We start from the raw sequence: 15,704 nt of genomic DNA, 5'->3' as shown, positions 1-15,704 counted from the left end.
AATAAAACCATGGCAGGACATCAAAGTAATGGAGCTGGTGGGAGATGGAGAAGAGGGATTATAACAGGGGTAGGTAGGAAGGAAGACAAGGAGGGGGACAGTGACAGGGGTAGGTAGGAAGGAGGGGCAAGGAAGGGGACAAGGACAGAGAAAGGAAAACTCTCAAGCGTGGTTGGTGAACGTTTAAGTTAGCAAAAAACAGTGGAAAACACAATGGCAATTCCTTAAATAAACTGAAGATAAAACTACTATATAGTCAAGCAATTCCATTACTAGTCATATATTCAATAAGAATGGAGAAAGACTCTGTCAAACACTCTGGACTCTTATGCTTATTGAACTAGTATTCATAACTGCAACAATACTGTGAATGAATAAAACTGTTCTAGATATAGTTAAATATTTTTCAGTTATAGAAATAATGAAATAATGGCATTTACTGAAACATGGATGGGACTTGAGGACATTATGTCTATCAAGTGAAGTAAGATGGTAGAGAAAGACAAATAGTATATATTCTCACTGTTATCTAGAAGCTAAAATATTAATCTCAAAAAACGAGAAAATTGAGTAATGGTTGCCAGAGGTTGGGGAGTACATTTTGAATATTTCAAATACGAAGGAATGATGTTGGAGTTAGTAAGATACACCTATTACCTGACTGGGAAAGTACATCAGTAAGCAGCGTGCTTGTCTAGATAGACACCCAGAACCTATAAACCTGACAGTAGCCATGACTGAAATCCCAGTACTTAGGAGGAAGAAACAGGAGAATCAGAGGTATGAAGTCATTTTCAATAACATTGTGACTTTGAGGCTAGCCTGCTATACATGGAGCTGGATTTTCAAAACAAAGACAAACATATACCAGTTTCTCTGATCTGATTATTGTATATTGAATACCCAATTGTCACACCATGTCACATAAATACATGCAATTACGGCGTCAACTAAAAGTTAAAATGTTATATGATACCCAGTGTTTGAGAATAAAAAGTCATATTTACCACACTCTATTGACTTCTACCTATCCCATCTCTACTTCACATGGAGCATCCACTGAGTCAGTTTCTCTTGCTGTGATGAAACACCATGACCAGGGCACATTGAGGAATAAATAGTTTATTTTGACTTATGGTTTCAGAGGGATAAGAGCCCATTATGGCAAGAGGCATGCAGGCATGATGACAGAAGCAGGAAACTGTGAGGTCATTCTCAACTACCAGCAAGACGCAGAGGGAAAACTGCAAGTGGGCAAAGGCTTTTAATCATGAAGCCCAGACCTAGTGACTAACTTCGTACAGACAGGGTGTAATACCCAGACCTTCCCAGTGTCAACAACAGGGACCAAGTGTTCAAAGGCCTCAGACTAGGGGGCATTACTGATCTAAACCACCACAGCATCATTAACCATTTTCTAGGGATATTCAAATACATTTAAGAGCACAACTGACAGTTTTCTACCCTTCCTATTTAAAAAATTTACTGTTAGTGATGTTATTCCACGAAGGACAATGGGCTAGGTTTGTTGTTTTAAGAATATCTCATATGATGTACTACAATTTTCACCTTTTTTCTACGATGGATTAATTCATTTCACACATAAACACACACACAAATGTGTGTGCGCATAAGCATGTGTGTGTATAGACTACTTAGGTGGAGAACCTATACAGGGGTGAAACAGCTACAGACAGTGATTATAGCTAGGTGTAGTTGATTACAGGTTAAGGGGGTAGGAATTGGGAAGCTGTATAGATGCACCATTTCTAAGAGCTAGAGCGGCAGCATTGGAGAGCACTGAAAAAATTTCAGTGTGAATATCCAATGAATACTTACTGATTGTCCTTTCCTAGTCATTGGGTTAAACTATGAAGATTCTAGAGTAAACAATTGTCAACATTTAATTCTTTTCTTGTTCTTTTACAGCAACCATTTTATCGTAATTAAAAAAAAAACACAAAAGCCCTCAACAGTAACTGAAAGGTAACTGCTTAATGATTGTAAATTGTAACTAATATTCCTTATAAGCAGACGGATAAATTTCATGTGTGTGTAAATTTGTCCTCTTACTGTTATATTTTTGTTACATGAATATCATGGATAATACACCTGGGTTATCATTTCACTGGTTTGCCTCTGACTACTGGGATTTTAAAAGTTCTTTTTGTGTTGTAGCAATCCAGGGTTACACGTAAACATAACCTTCTCTGCGGTCTCCAGTTTGCGTTTTATTAATCTTAAGGGCATCTTAAAACGGGTGCTTTTGATGTCTGTCGGGAGCCAAGTCACATAGAGGCGGGTCACTTCGGGTTAACTCTTGTGGAGATTATCCTGCCCACGCAAGGATGGTTTTGTGTGATGTTTGGGGCAACAGGAGACCGTAAAGGTTGGCAGAAGTTCTGTGTCCTCTCCGTGGATCTAGGAGTGGTGGTGGAAGCCGGGTGAAGACTTTGATTCTTTAGCTTTGCTTATACTGCGGGGGGGGGGGGGGGGGGGGGGGAGCTGCCTTCCTACAAAGCGGTGACTCATTTGAAAGTGTTTCCGTTGGAATGTTTCCAAAGATTGTTTCCGCAAAGAGACGGTAGACCCAGAGACAGGAATAACCCTCTGGCCGGGCAGGGAACCGAGTGCAGCAGGATGTGACCATCCTCCGAAGCCGCCAGCAAACAAGCGGACAACAGCCCCGGGCCCTCCGGAAGGGGCGGGCCCCCCGTGCGCGCGCACAAGTCCTCCTCCCGCGGACGCGCGGCGCGCCTCAGGCCCCGCAGCCGAGCGCCGAGCGGCCGATCCGTCGCTCCCGCAGCCCGCGCTCGCCTCGCTCGTGGCTCCACCCGCCATTGTGTAAGTGCGCGGCTGCCCGCGCGGGCCCGCGGGGCGGGGGCGCGGGAGGGAGGGAGGGAGGGGGAAGGCCGCCCCTCGCTGCCAGTGCCCGGATGGAAGCTGGCGCGTCTGGGCCGCAGCTAGTGCGGGTCCTCCTGCCTCTTTCCCGGGCTTTTCCCTGCTCACAGCGCTCCTTCCTGGCCTCCCGCCGTGCCCGGGCAAAGTGCGAGCTGCTCCGCGCTTACTCCTGTCGCAGGATCACAACTGGGAAAGTTTAACTTGGAACTTCTTTTCTTTTCCATGCAGAACCCATAACCCGCTATGGAGCATGCATTTACCCCGCTGGAGCCCCTGCTACCCACGGGTACTGTATTCCTTACCCCGCTTACAGTGTCAGCACGAGGCCCGCAGAGGGACAGCATCCCGGCCCTGAAGGGCTGCTGTCTGCACTTGAACCCCCACCTCCGTTGTTTCCTCTTTCCTGCGGGCAAGTCACACAACCACACTTGTGCCTCTGTTTCCCTGTTTGAAAAGTGGACATAAGTATTAGTCTTTGCCCTGTAGAACCTTTGTGAGACCTGAGGGAGTTGATGCAGTTTGTGGCCCCTACTTGAAGTTCCAAGAGTAAATAAACATTTAACACAGGGAACACATCTTCCACAGCAGAGCAGTCCACGCTGAAACACGAGGGACCCCGATAACTGCCTGTCAGGGACACATTTATCACCTCAAAGTACCTGAACTTGGTACAAGATTAGTAAATGCTTATATAAAAGTCAGAAGGGTTTAACACTAAAGAATTTAATTTTTACTATATTTTTTTATGCGCTCTATGGATTGAACCCAGGGCCTGAAGAATGCCAGACAAATACCTTTATCAGTAAATTACATGCCAGCCCCAAGGATTTTTATTTTTCAAACTTTGAGAGTATTGCACTCCACATGGTAATATGTGGAATGAGTTTCACTAGAAGCATTTATTTTGTAAGTTGACTACAATAAATTGATAAATTGTAAGGCTAGATGTATTTAATTTCCAAATTAGTTTTTTTTCACTGCGTATGTGTGTGTGGGTACATGATCATATAGAAACCAGTTGGCAGTTTTTGAGTGCCATACCTCAGGTGCTGTCTAGTTTGTCTTGGGATCTCTCCCTAGCCTGGAAATCATTCATTAGGCCACGCTGGCTGGCTAACCAATTGGATAGAGTCCCCAGGCATCTTCCTGTGGCCACCTCCCTAGAGCTAGGATTAAGTGCTAACCACTATGCCATGTATATTTATGTGGGTTCTGAGATTGAATTCACTTCTTCCTGCTTTCCTGACTGAACTGTTTCCCCAGACCCTACTTACCAATTAGTGCTTATTGTGTTTGCACTGTGTGGAATTTTGGGTTCTTCATGAGTTTCAGAAGAAGCATCATCTTTCAGTATTTGCCTTTAATTTTTTTAAGTGTGTGAATTCAGGGGTCTTTCCCTGAGGTTTGAATTTGATTTGTATTTACCACTAATACATCCTGGGAGTATTGATAGGAAAATGCAAAACCTTCAGTAGTAACAGTAGGTGATGTTGACTCCTTAGCCTTAGTTATTCACTATGCTTCAGGCAAGTCATGCGTCCTTTAAGAGCTAAGACGGTTTCTAAGAAACCTAGGGTTATGTGTGTCTCGCAATTCCGTGAACAAGCAGGAATCTATCTGCACGTACTAAGAGGGCTACCATGTCACTAGTCTATGTACTATTGTGGAACCACCCTTATATGCCTCTGGTGCATCGTTATATATATATTATATAGGTAGAGGAAAATAGTGATAGAATAAGAATTAAAACTTATTTTTTTAACTTGCTTATGACATTTCCTGTTTATTACTGTAAACAGTTTTTCAGACAGAAAGTGTCACATACTTCTTGCAAATTAAATTTCACAGTTTCTAATTATCTAATAATGGCAAAACCAGCAGCATTTCTGAAAATAAACATTGGATCCTGGTGGACTTGTTGACCTTCAGAATGCTACTGTCAGAAGGTTGCTAATGTTCTCTGCCTTGAAAGACGTGCAGAGAGGGTGAGTGCTTAAGATGACATTGAAGCTTTCAAATCTCTAGATTTCAATTTTAGTCTCGCTGCTCAGTGGTTTCTTCATCTGGAGAGCAGAGATACATCACGTCCTGGGGCAACCATGACGATCAGTTAAGACACTAAAGCAATTTGACCGGATAGCTAGTAGCTAGCAGATTCAGTGGCTAAGTCAGACAAACAGTTGCAGTGGGAGTCCAGGGTCAGTGCTGAGACAGAAGCAGTAAGGTACAAGACTTGCAGCGATCCTTATTTTTATTACATACTCAGGGGAGAAGCTTTGGCTCTTTAATTTCAAATACTCCTAAGTGTACACTGGAGCAAGATGTGTAAGACTGGTGTCCCATGTCAGGCACAAAATCTTAGAGGTAGAATCCATCGCTCCTGTGGTGGTTCTCAGAATTGCTTCCTCTGTAGATTCCTGTCTCCTTTTTAGCTTTGTCTGTGAAATGACGTTCCCAGCCATGTTTCTGTTGACTTTAGATGTAGGTAAGATGTAGTAACTGAGTGGCTGCTATGAGACCAGTGCGGTGCCCAGTCCCTTATAATAATTAAGAAGTAGTGGAGCATTTTTGCTTTGTTTTTGTTTATTGGAGGGATTTTTTTTTAATCAAACAAATATATCTTTTCTCAAGCTGATAATATTTTACTGTAGTCTCCTGGAACTACTTATTTCAAACAAACTGAGTATATATTTAAATTGTTTTATAGATGGCTATTTTAGAACAGTGAGTTTATATATTATATATATGTATGTGTGTATACATATATTAACTTCAAATGTTGTATGAGCTCCTTATTCATTTTCTTTATGAACAAAATAGGAGTGTTCCTAAGTAAACAGCCCATTCTCCTTAGCAGAGATGATCTTTCTAAGTTATGTGGTAACTGGGGACTCAGCTCAGTGAAGCATGTGCTTTGCATGTACGTGGTCTGGGCTCCATCCTCCTCACTAAAATCAAACAACTTTATGTGTTCTTCTGAATTGTTTACATAACTAAGCTTAGAAAATAACATTATACCTTCTCTCTGCCAGTTTTTCACAGGCTTCTTTGTTGTGGATCATATAAAGAAATATCCTAAGTTATTTATCTCTCCTTTCCCTCCCTTCTTCGCTCCCTCCCTCTTTTATTCCTTCCTTTTTTTGTCCTTTGTTTTCCAGCCTGGCCTCTTGCTTGCTGCATAGGTGAGAATACCTCTGAGCTTCTGATCCTCGTAGTTCCTCCTCTTGAGATTACAGATGCTTACCGCCACTGCACCTGATTCTCTGTGGGGTTAGTAATCCAGTCTAAGGGCTTCCATGTTAGGAAAGTACCCTACCACCTGAGCTACCTCTCCAGACCGTGTTTTGTGTTTTCTGATTAGCAATATACATTAGAATTGGTCTTTTCTTAAGGGTCGCATTATTTGTAGTTTAATTGATACTTTGATAACAATGTTTTTGAAAATTTATGCACATGCAGCAGTTTGATAAATTGTTGGAAATGAAAGTGCTGGGTGGAAAGTATTTGTACATTTCCAAGGTCGGGGGAAATGATGAGCTAACTCGTGCTTCTCTTGCTATTGGGTGCTGTGGGCAGTGTACAAGTGAAAGGCTGCGCTTCCTGTCCAGGCGTGCACTGTGAGGTGGGATGTCAGGACGAGAGTAGGACGGACTCTGGTGAGATGATCAACTGCAGTGCTTACATAGGAAGTACGGGGTCTCTAGAGAGGGGGTTAGGGAAGGCAGGAGGGGGCAAAGAAGCCATGGTTGAGCAGACCGTGTCTGCATCTCTAAATGGCCACTTGTGAATGGCACAGGGAAAGCAGAGGTAGTTGCTAGGGATGGGCCAGCCTTCGGGAGGGCTAGTGCTGCACCCAGACAGGAGAGTACTTGCCTAAAGTGGCAGCTGTACAAGGAGATCTGATGATGCTGGCGGATGTTGGCAGGAGTTTGAGAATGGTTGAGAGGTGAGTAATATCAAGAAATGGAGCCTAGAGAACCATTTAAGGGGTAGGGGAAGTTAGAAAATATTTAAAGGTTTCTGTGCATTCCTCATTTGGGGTATTCCATAAAAAACAGGCATTGGAGTACCCTAAAGCTCAAGTAAATCATGTCACCCTCAGCTAGGGGCATATTTGCCATTCCAGCACTTGGGAGGAGGAAAGCAGGAGATTTCCAGAAAGGAAACTGTATCATGATTCTTTGCTAACTGAAAACATTCATGTATCTTTTCACAGAAACCTGTGCATGTAGTTTCCATACATTTGTAAAGAAGTGAAAATTTCCCATTGTTTAATGTACATTTTCTATGTTGGACACACAAATACCTCCTACTGAGAGTTGCCTGTGGTAATCAGTGTCAGGTTGTATGGCTATGCCATCTAGATTTGTGTGAGTATATGCTGATAGTCACGTGATGAAACTGTATCAGGAGCTATTTCTAAATCTTATCTCGGTCTTGCAGGCCCTCCAGTGTCTGACTCTTGGCTCTTCTCTTCTTCACTTTCTATTCCAGTATTTACTCAAGTGAACATTTATTCCAACTTCAATATGCTCGCCTTAGCTCATGCTGCTTTTATCACACAGAAAGCTTCTTATTAATTTTTAGAATTGTTATTTTTAAATCTTGGCCATTTTCATTGGTACTCAGAGCTAGCTAGTGCTTCAGTTTGCATTTTCTGTATAGGATTTTAAATATATTTTATTGGGGTTTAGCATATCTCTAAAGCATTGCTCTTATTTACAAAAGGGGCTCTATATAACTGGTTATAGTTTTGAAATTATAATCTCTCTATCTCTGTGTGTGTATGTATGTATGTATGTATGTTGATGCATATATATCACAACACACATTTGGAAGTCATAGGACTACTTTCAGGAATCAGTTCTTCATTCTTCTACCATGTAGATCATGGCATTGAACTTAGATGTCGGCTTGGTAATAAGCAGCTTTACCCACAGAGATATCTTACCTGCCGTAGATACAGTATTTTAATTGGTGACATTTTTCATCAACAAAGTAAGGCAGTTTCCTCTTTAATTTTAAGGAGAGTTGTGAAGATGAAAGTATATCTAGCAAGCATTTCACATGGATTAATAGAAGAGACTGAAACCATTTTACCTGTTTTCCTCATTTTCAGGAGTTCAGCTTTTTAAATGAATGAAAATAATAATTAGTAGGGCATTCCATTGCTGTTCTACTTTTTAAACTTTTCATTGTATTCTTGTTAATCTTCACTTTTCAGTCTTAAGTTTTACTGCCTGCTTTCAAGTTTATCACAACATGTCACAGCTCTGTATGTTTGAAACTTTTAAAAGAAAGTAGGATTGATTTCAGCATGACACAGTGCGGCATCACTTGGAAAGGGAGCAACAATGAGGGACAGTCCATATTAGGTTGTCCTGTGGGCCTGTCTGTGGGGAGTTGTTTTGATTAGATATATTGATATGAGAAGACCCAGCTTGAAGGTTGAAGGCACCTTCAAAAATGTATGCATTAATCCACTCTTCTGCTCGTGACTGTAGCTGTGACATGACTAGCTGTTTCTGGCCCTTGCTGATGTGACTTTCCTGCTATAAGGGACTGTGACTTGGAAGGTTAAGATAAAAGGAAAACCTTTCTCCCTTAAGCTGCCTTGGTCAAGGTATTTTATTAGAACAACAAAAACAAAACTTAAGACACAGAAGCAGAAGGATTGTTGTTTAAGGCCATTGTTGTCTACATAGTGAGTTTCAGGCTAGTTAAAGCTACAGGATGAGGCCCACAAAACAAGCCCACAAAAGGCTTTTTAAAAAAGTTTATATTTTACAATGTATGCCATATTAACTTTTTGCCACTAATGAAGTATTTGGCACAAATGAGTTATAAAGATAGTTTATTTAGCTTTCTATGTTGAGACATCAAAGTCCAAGAGTAGGCAGTGTTCCATGGATTTAGTAAATATTGAGCAGAGTGGCCCCTTTCTGGCAAGGCGTCTCCTGTGAGGGTGCATCTTATTTATATGCGTGCCTCAGCTCTTAAAGGTTTGTACCACCTGACAGTAGCTCACATGCACGTGATGGACCAAACCTTTCTTTACAGTTATGTTATCCTCAAACTAACACACTATATAAAGTTAGAGAACATAAGCAAAGCGAGCCGAGTGTGTATCTCAGTACACTTTAGTATGGATATGGCCCTGAGTTTCATCTCCAACAGTGCACAAAATAGAACCACACTGCAGCCCTCAGAGGCTACCACTGCTGCCACAGTATATGTATGTATACATTTAATCTATGCATTTATATTTACATCCTCCCAGGTATTTGCTATGTGTATCATGTGCTTCAGCTCTTTTAAAACAAAATCAGAAATATTATACAAATTGCTTTATTCAATTTATGATTCCACCTATCATATTTCATAGTATGTAATGCTGCTCATATTTGAATTTCCACTGTTCTAGAATTTGTTTTCCCAGTTGCTTTCTTCCTGTGAGGACCACCTGTGCATTTTATTAAGTTTTTTTGAATCTACCATACTTGTTCCTCACATTTTTAATTCTCCTTGACATCGTTGACATTTTAAATAAAGCTTTTACATCAGCCTTAAATAGATCTGATGGAATAAAAAAATAAAGCAATTTGATATGTCATACAACTCACTTTAGAAATATAACTTCTGAGTCAAAAATTCCATTTTAGTTTCTACATATAATTTGATCTTCATAAATAAATTTTATGCTGGCAAGCCTTTTATTGATCACTTTGCATTTCTTTCCAAAAAGATTATAGACTTTTAAATTTAGAAAAGATTCCTTTGAGCATGATGCTCTTGGGAGTTATTTCTTCTAAACTGAATTACCATTATTGAGGTTTGTTCTAAACTTAATTTCCATTTTAAGTATTATTAATGCACATTTGATCCAGTCAGCATAATTATATTACAGACTTTTGTAATAACTAACGTTTGCGTGACATTGTATGCTCAGCATAGTTCCAATGCTTCAGCGAGGCAATGCCTGTGGAGAGTGTGTGGAAATAAAACGTTTGTGCTGTAGATGTCCTCATCTTTGTTCTGTGACCTTCCCATATCAATTTCTGTGAGCCTTGCTTTCCTTATCTACATAACAAATGGATAAATCTAAACATTATTCCCTGGGCAAATTTAAGATATTTTAGTAGGTAATTTAAGGAGAGGTCTGTTCAAATGTAGAGTTCTCTTACTAGAACTTTGTACTCTAATAGTTATCATGTAGCTGAATATAACGTGATATAAAAGCAAAAATTGCACTCCATTATTAGGGAATTTTCAATATTTTGTGATAATATTCTAAGTTACTTTGGCCGCCTTCGCTGAGCCACAGTTATTTTCTTCAAGACCACATTTTAAGAGGCTGAAGAGATGGGATAATGATTAAAAGCATGTACCGCTTTTGCTGAGGACCCAGTTTGGTTCTCACAGACATGCATACATACACATAATTTTAAAAATCAATCTTTTTTTTTTAAAACATCAGGACTTTATTTTCCAAACATTGTAAATGCTTGAAGTCCAAGATAAGGTATCTTGATTTGTTTTAGCTTCTTCTATAGTTACGTCTGTCGGTCTTGCAGATGATATTAAGTTCCTGTGAACACACATTATTGGCAGTTGTTCTGTGCACTATTTCAAGTTCTTATGAAAATACCAGTCATGTTCCGGTTAATACCAACCCATATAAGCTCATTTTACTTTACCTTCTAATAAGAATTTAGCCATGATTTGAGTTTCAGTGTGGATGTATGGCTCGTGGTCTGTAAAGTTCTCTTGTGATAGAAGCGACCGTCACCAACTGCAGTTGCTGGTCAGCCACGCAGAGCAAACGTTATACGTCTGGTATTCTGCAATTCTGTAGGTTTGTTAAATGTGCTTTTCACTTTGGATATTTTCAGTTTGTTATAATTTTATTAAGTCATAACCCTATTGTTAGTTGAAGAGGCTCCTGTAGTCTAATAATTACCAAATAAGGAAGTTTTTAATGTCACTACAGTAGGATATAGCTGATATGTAGAAAGTCATTTTTGTGTGTGTGTGTCTTTCTTAGATGCTGTTTGTGTATCTACACAGTTCTGCTTGTTCATTTGATACTTCTTCATTATCCACTGTTAAGGAAACATTGCTCGGTAATATTTATTAAAACATAGCAAGGAAGAGTCCATTCAGGACTATGGAGGAGAATACAGGAACCCCTGTAGCCAGGCCTTATCATGTTCATGAGAGATTAGACTCATAAACTATGTATGTTGGGACCTGTTAGCCCAGGAGCAGGGTGGGTAACCAGTGAATGGAACATTTTTAAGAGGAAACATCAGGTGATGGGGGAATTTTGCTTACAACAGTCTAGAAGGATCTTGCTGGCGACAGGCCAGGATGCCTGTGCATCAGTTCAGGATGCTAGAGGATGAGAAGCACTGTAGGGTATGGAAGACAGGACCTAGCTACTTCATGTTTGAAGGAAGTGTCCAAAGGGCCTATGGGAAGGTTCAGAACCTGACCAAAGTCTGGCCGAAGAATCTCTCTTATGACATGGGTCTTGCTCTGTGGTTTATGCGTACGGAAAGGAGGAAGAACTGGCATCATGCCTCCTATGAGTTAGTCCCTTCCTGTCACTGCAACAAATACCTGAGAAGCTTAAAGGAGGGAAGGGCTGGGAATGTGCTTTCCAGCGGTACAGAATTTGATTATCATGGGGAAAACAAAGAAGGAATTTACTTTGGCTCTTGGTTTCAGTCCTGTTGCTTTAAGCCTCTGAAGATTACTCACAGCACACTTTGCTATGTAGGCTGCTCACCTCTTGGTTTCTGGAAAGCAACATCTCCTTTAGACTCCCCGTCCATATCCAATGACCTGACCTCCTTCCCCAGGTCCTGCCTCCCGAAGGTTCTTCCTCTACCCACTAGTTTCTGGTGACCAATCTCTCAACTTATAGGTCTTTGGAGGACAAATAAATTTCAACCTAAAACACTCTGAAAAGATTCAGCCTACAGCAGGTAGTTTAAAGTAACAAACACCATTTTGTATGTAATTAAAATTTTCCTAAAAACCTCTTCAAAAGGGGTAATTTTATGTTAGTTGCTCTAAAATGTTGCTATTACTTGTAATCAGTGTAAAAGTTATAGACGTCAGGGTTTACATTCCTTGTTCTAAATTTCCATTCTTCAGGAGATGGTTTACATTTCTGTTACACCTTAGTTTAGGTGCTAAATTTTCATTGAATATACTCGATATAGATTTAGTTTGTAATATATTTTATCACAAATGGCTGATAAGCATCTTGCCAAGGCTACAGCTAAGGACTGTGTTATTTTATTATCAGGGTCTAGCTAGGAAAAATCTAAAGGACAAATTGAACTTTAGAGTTTTAAGGGTTAATCCAAACTTTCTTTTTCAGTGATCAATAAATAGTCTCATAACATTGTAATTAACTTCACAGGCAATAAAAAGAATATTTCTTCTTCAAGGTCAGTCCTGAGTAAAGGTGTTGTTAGAGATAGATTGGGGCTGAAACCTGGGTGTTCTGCTCATGTGCTTCTTTGTGTCAGTAGGGCTTTGTTGTTTGCAATGAAATAGTTGCTTGCTTTTGAAATCTGGCCAAGAGTGGTTCTTGAGTACAATGGAAATTTTCTTGTCTCAAGAGTGCATATCTCAGAGAGCAAAGCTGTCACACAAAATCAATGGCCTTCTGAGCCACTCCAGAGCAGTGCCTTCCAGGGCCTTTGTCTTGTCAACTCAATGAATGAAACTTGGGACAGTGGGAGGGTGAGTTTAGAAAGGAATTTTATGATGGGATTATAGGTGTGAGCAGAAGATAGCTCCTATATAGGAGGAGTGGATCCTAGAAAATAGGTGCCATTAGGCTGTATCCTTGGGGCCTTTTTAATAAGACTGGCAGAAACTGGGGTGAGGCAAGGAGACGTGATCTGGTCAGTGTTTCCAGGTGCCTTTCAGTTTGAGTCATCTTCACACTTAGGGGTGTGCATGCAGGTTGTGGAAGAGGGGAAGAAAGATGACAGGGATCCTGATCAGAAGCAGAGCTCCATTCTGCCCAAGACTGAGGCAAGGTTATTTCTAGCTTCTGGCTCAGGACAAATACCTGAACTACCCTGGCCATTTTCTGTCTTCCATTCTTACCATATTAGAAGTTAGAACTCACAGATATTTTAAAAACAAACAAACAAACAAACAAACAAACTTTTGAAAGAAAAAAAGGGAGGGTCATGCGTCTCTTCTTCATAGAGTAGTAAATGCTGAGACTACTCCCCAGGAATTGTGTTTTTTTTTTGTTATGGGTTATGTTAATCAAATTTCACTTGTCTACATAAATGCAAATCCATCTCATGTAATCTTCAGCTGTAAGCAGCCCTCCTTGGCAAGCTGCTGCTTTGACTGCAGTGCTTTCCTTTCTGTGCAGCTCATAGTTGTCAGGCTTCTCCCTTTTTTACCAGCTACAGTGTATGTATAATATGCCAAAACTTTATGTCATCATTGAGCTTCACTTTGTATGTGTGCTGTAAGTTTAATTTTTTCCCCAAGTTTGAGCTGATTTTTTTTGTATTTGCCTTGCTTTTTGTTATACTGTTAATTATGTTTCATTGTATTTGATGACTAAAGTTTTTAATTCCTCTATTGTTAATGGCCAAATTGTTTCCTTCATTCTAAGCAAGATGTCATTACTTTGAAAACTGTCTTCTCCACACCATGCAGAGTATTATTCTCTTTGGCTTTAGTGGTAGTAACATTTCAGATCACTCCTCTTCCAGTTGCTCTGTTAGTATTTTGATAGTTATATGCTGTTTGAAGCTAAGGGAATCCTATTCATTTAGATTAAATAACTGAAAATATAAAGCAAATCTCTGAGGACACTTTTAATATTGTTAGGCTTGCTGTCCCCCACACTAACTATAAATAGGGGAAAATAAAATCTGTAGGTTTTAATACATTAACAGCAGATGGCTTTGAAATCCCCAGGAAATCAGTGTATTTCTGCACTGGCTTCCTATCAAGGGGATTTTCTTTTCTGTCCTTTTCCACTGGAAAGTGTTATTCTTTATAGGTGGCAAACAGATGCTCAATCAGATGGATTTCATTATGAACGTATTCCTGCCTTTATCTTACCATTGTCTTTGAAGCTACTCATCTGAAAACAGTAATAATTTCTTTAGTTTGTGTGACTTCCAGCGACTTTAGCCTTTTGGGTCGGGTTGCTACTGAGAAGCTTGCCCTTTTCCAAGGAAGAGTAGTTGTCTTGCAGTCTCTTGTAAATGGAGTGCTTGTTCATTCCCAGCCACCCAGACCCAAATAATCACATGGAAACTATATTAATTAAAACTCTGTTTGGTCAATGACTTAGGCATATTTTTAGCTAGTTCTTTTAAATTGACCCATTTCTATAATTCTGTGTATCGACATGAGACTGTGGCCTACCAGATAAGGTTCTGGTGTCTGTCTCCTTCGGCAGCTACATGGCATCTCCCTCACTCCACCTACTTTCTCTCTATAGCTCTGTTCAGATTTCCCACCTGGCTTTATTCTGCCCTGCCATAGGACAAAGCAGCTTCTTTATTAACCAATGGTAATAAAATATATTTACACAATATAGAGGGAAATTCCACATCATCCTAATCCAAGTGCTGTGAGATGTGAATCTGTGTTTGCAGGGATAGGAAATCTGTGCCACTCCCCATTGTGCCTGCCATGTGCTATCCTTGTTATCCTCAAGGTGGGCTGATTCTCTGTTGGGACATAGGCAGCTCTGTCTTGTCAGGAAAACACACAGCCCTGTTATGGTTGATGCAGTAACCCAGCATCAAAAGGAAAAAAAGATAAACTTATTCTAGGCCAAGTGTGAGTAAAGAAGTATGAGGAAAGCCTTTGGGTTGCTGAAAGCTTGGGGTCTATTTCTACACTCCCTAGACATTTCCCTAATATAAAGCTAGTCACACAGGAATGGGCAATAAACGGTTATTCAGGTACTGAGTAACCTATGATGATTTGGTTCTGTGCTTTCAGAATTCCACCTCTTTATAATTACTGGAATCATAATCAGTCTTATGGCATGTTTAACACAGGTATGGCTTTTTCTTTGGCATATTCCTTCACACTGGACAAACAGCTGGTAATTAAAAATGTACATTTTATCATTTAGCTTTTGGCTAAGGTCAAGTATGCAAATATAAATTAAAATAATGGAAACTTATCTTTATTTTTCTTAGTTTGCAACTTAAATATAGAAGACTTTTACTTGATTTTATTTACTCTCCAAAATACTGACAAATCTGAACTAGACTGTTTTCCAGGTTTATATTGATATCATTTGTTGAAATATTACATGTGCCAAGAACAGTTCCAGGCATGGGAAGGTATCCCAGTTGACCTTCTACTTTTCAGTCCTACCATCCCTTCTTGGAAAGTTAGTACCTCTCAGTTTCTCAACAAGACCCTGCTTCCCATTATTCCAAATGACAACAACTACGTATTTATAACGCTAACCAGGGCTTGTGGTTCATCATCAGATGATACAAAGCTTCCATATCAATTATTAAAATAGCAACAGAAACTAAGAAATCTTTCCACAACATTGTATATATTTATAAAGTTTTCATGTGATATATTCAAGCCTTGCTACTCAACTAAAGTCCTAGGTGACTATGAAACCCAGCATCTCAAGCCCCATTCAGATTGGCAGAATAAAAGCCCGCCTTTCAGTGGTACCTCCAGGTCAAACCTAAGTCCCTTAAAATTTAGGAAGCACTTGCATAAGAGGCATATAAGCAAAACCTTAAATGCTAATGTTTGTTGCTATC

At 39.9% G+C, this 15,704-nt stretch overlaps 1 protein-coding gene across 2 annotated transcripts in view; it reads left to right on the top strand.

Moving 5' to 3' along the window:
* Positions 1-2,603: 2,603 nt before the first annotated feature.
* Positions 2,604-15,704, top strand: part of Tpk1 (thiamin pyrophosphokinase 1) — a 362,458-nt gene continuing 349,357 nt past the window's right edge. For both annotated transcript variants that reach the window (XM_041634882.1, XM_041634881.1), the window contains exons 1-2: positions 2,604-2,844; positions 3,130-3,187. In XM_041634882.1, the coding sequence (XP_041490816.1) occupies positions 3,145-3,187 (43 nt within the window). In that variant the 5' untranslated portion in view covers positions 2,604-2,844; positions 3,130-3,144. The remainder of the gene's footprint in view (positions 2,845-3,129; positions 3,188-15,704) is intronic.

This window comes from Microtus oregoni, unplaced genomic scaffold (assembly GCF_018167655.1).
Source record: "Microtus oregoni isolate MIOR12 unplaced genomic scaffold, Mior012 000046F_ref0000063, whole genome shotgun sequence".
Taxonomy (NCBI): domain Eukaryota; kingdom Metazoa; phylum Chordata; class Mammalia; order Rodentia; family Cricetidae; genus Microtus; species Microtus oregoni.
Note: the sequence above shows the minus strand (reverse complement) of the source record. Positions and strands in the feature narration are given on the sequence as shown.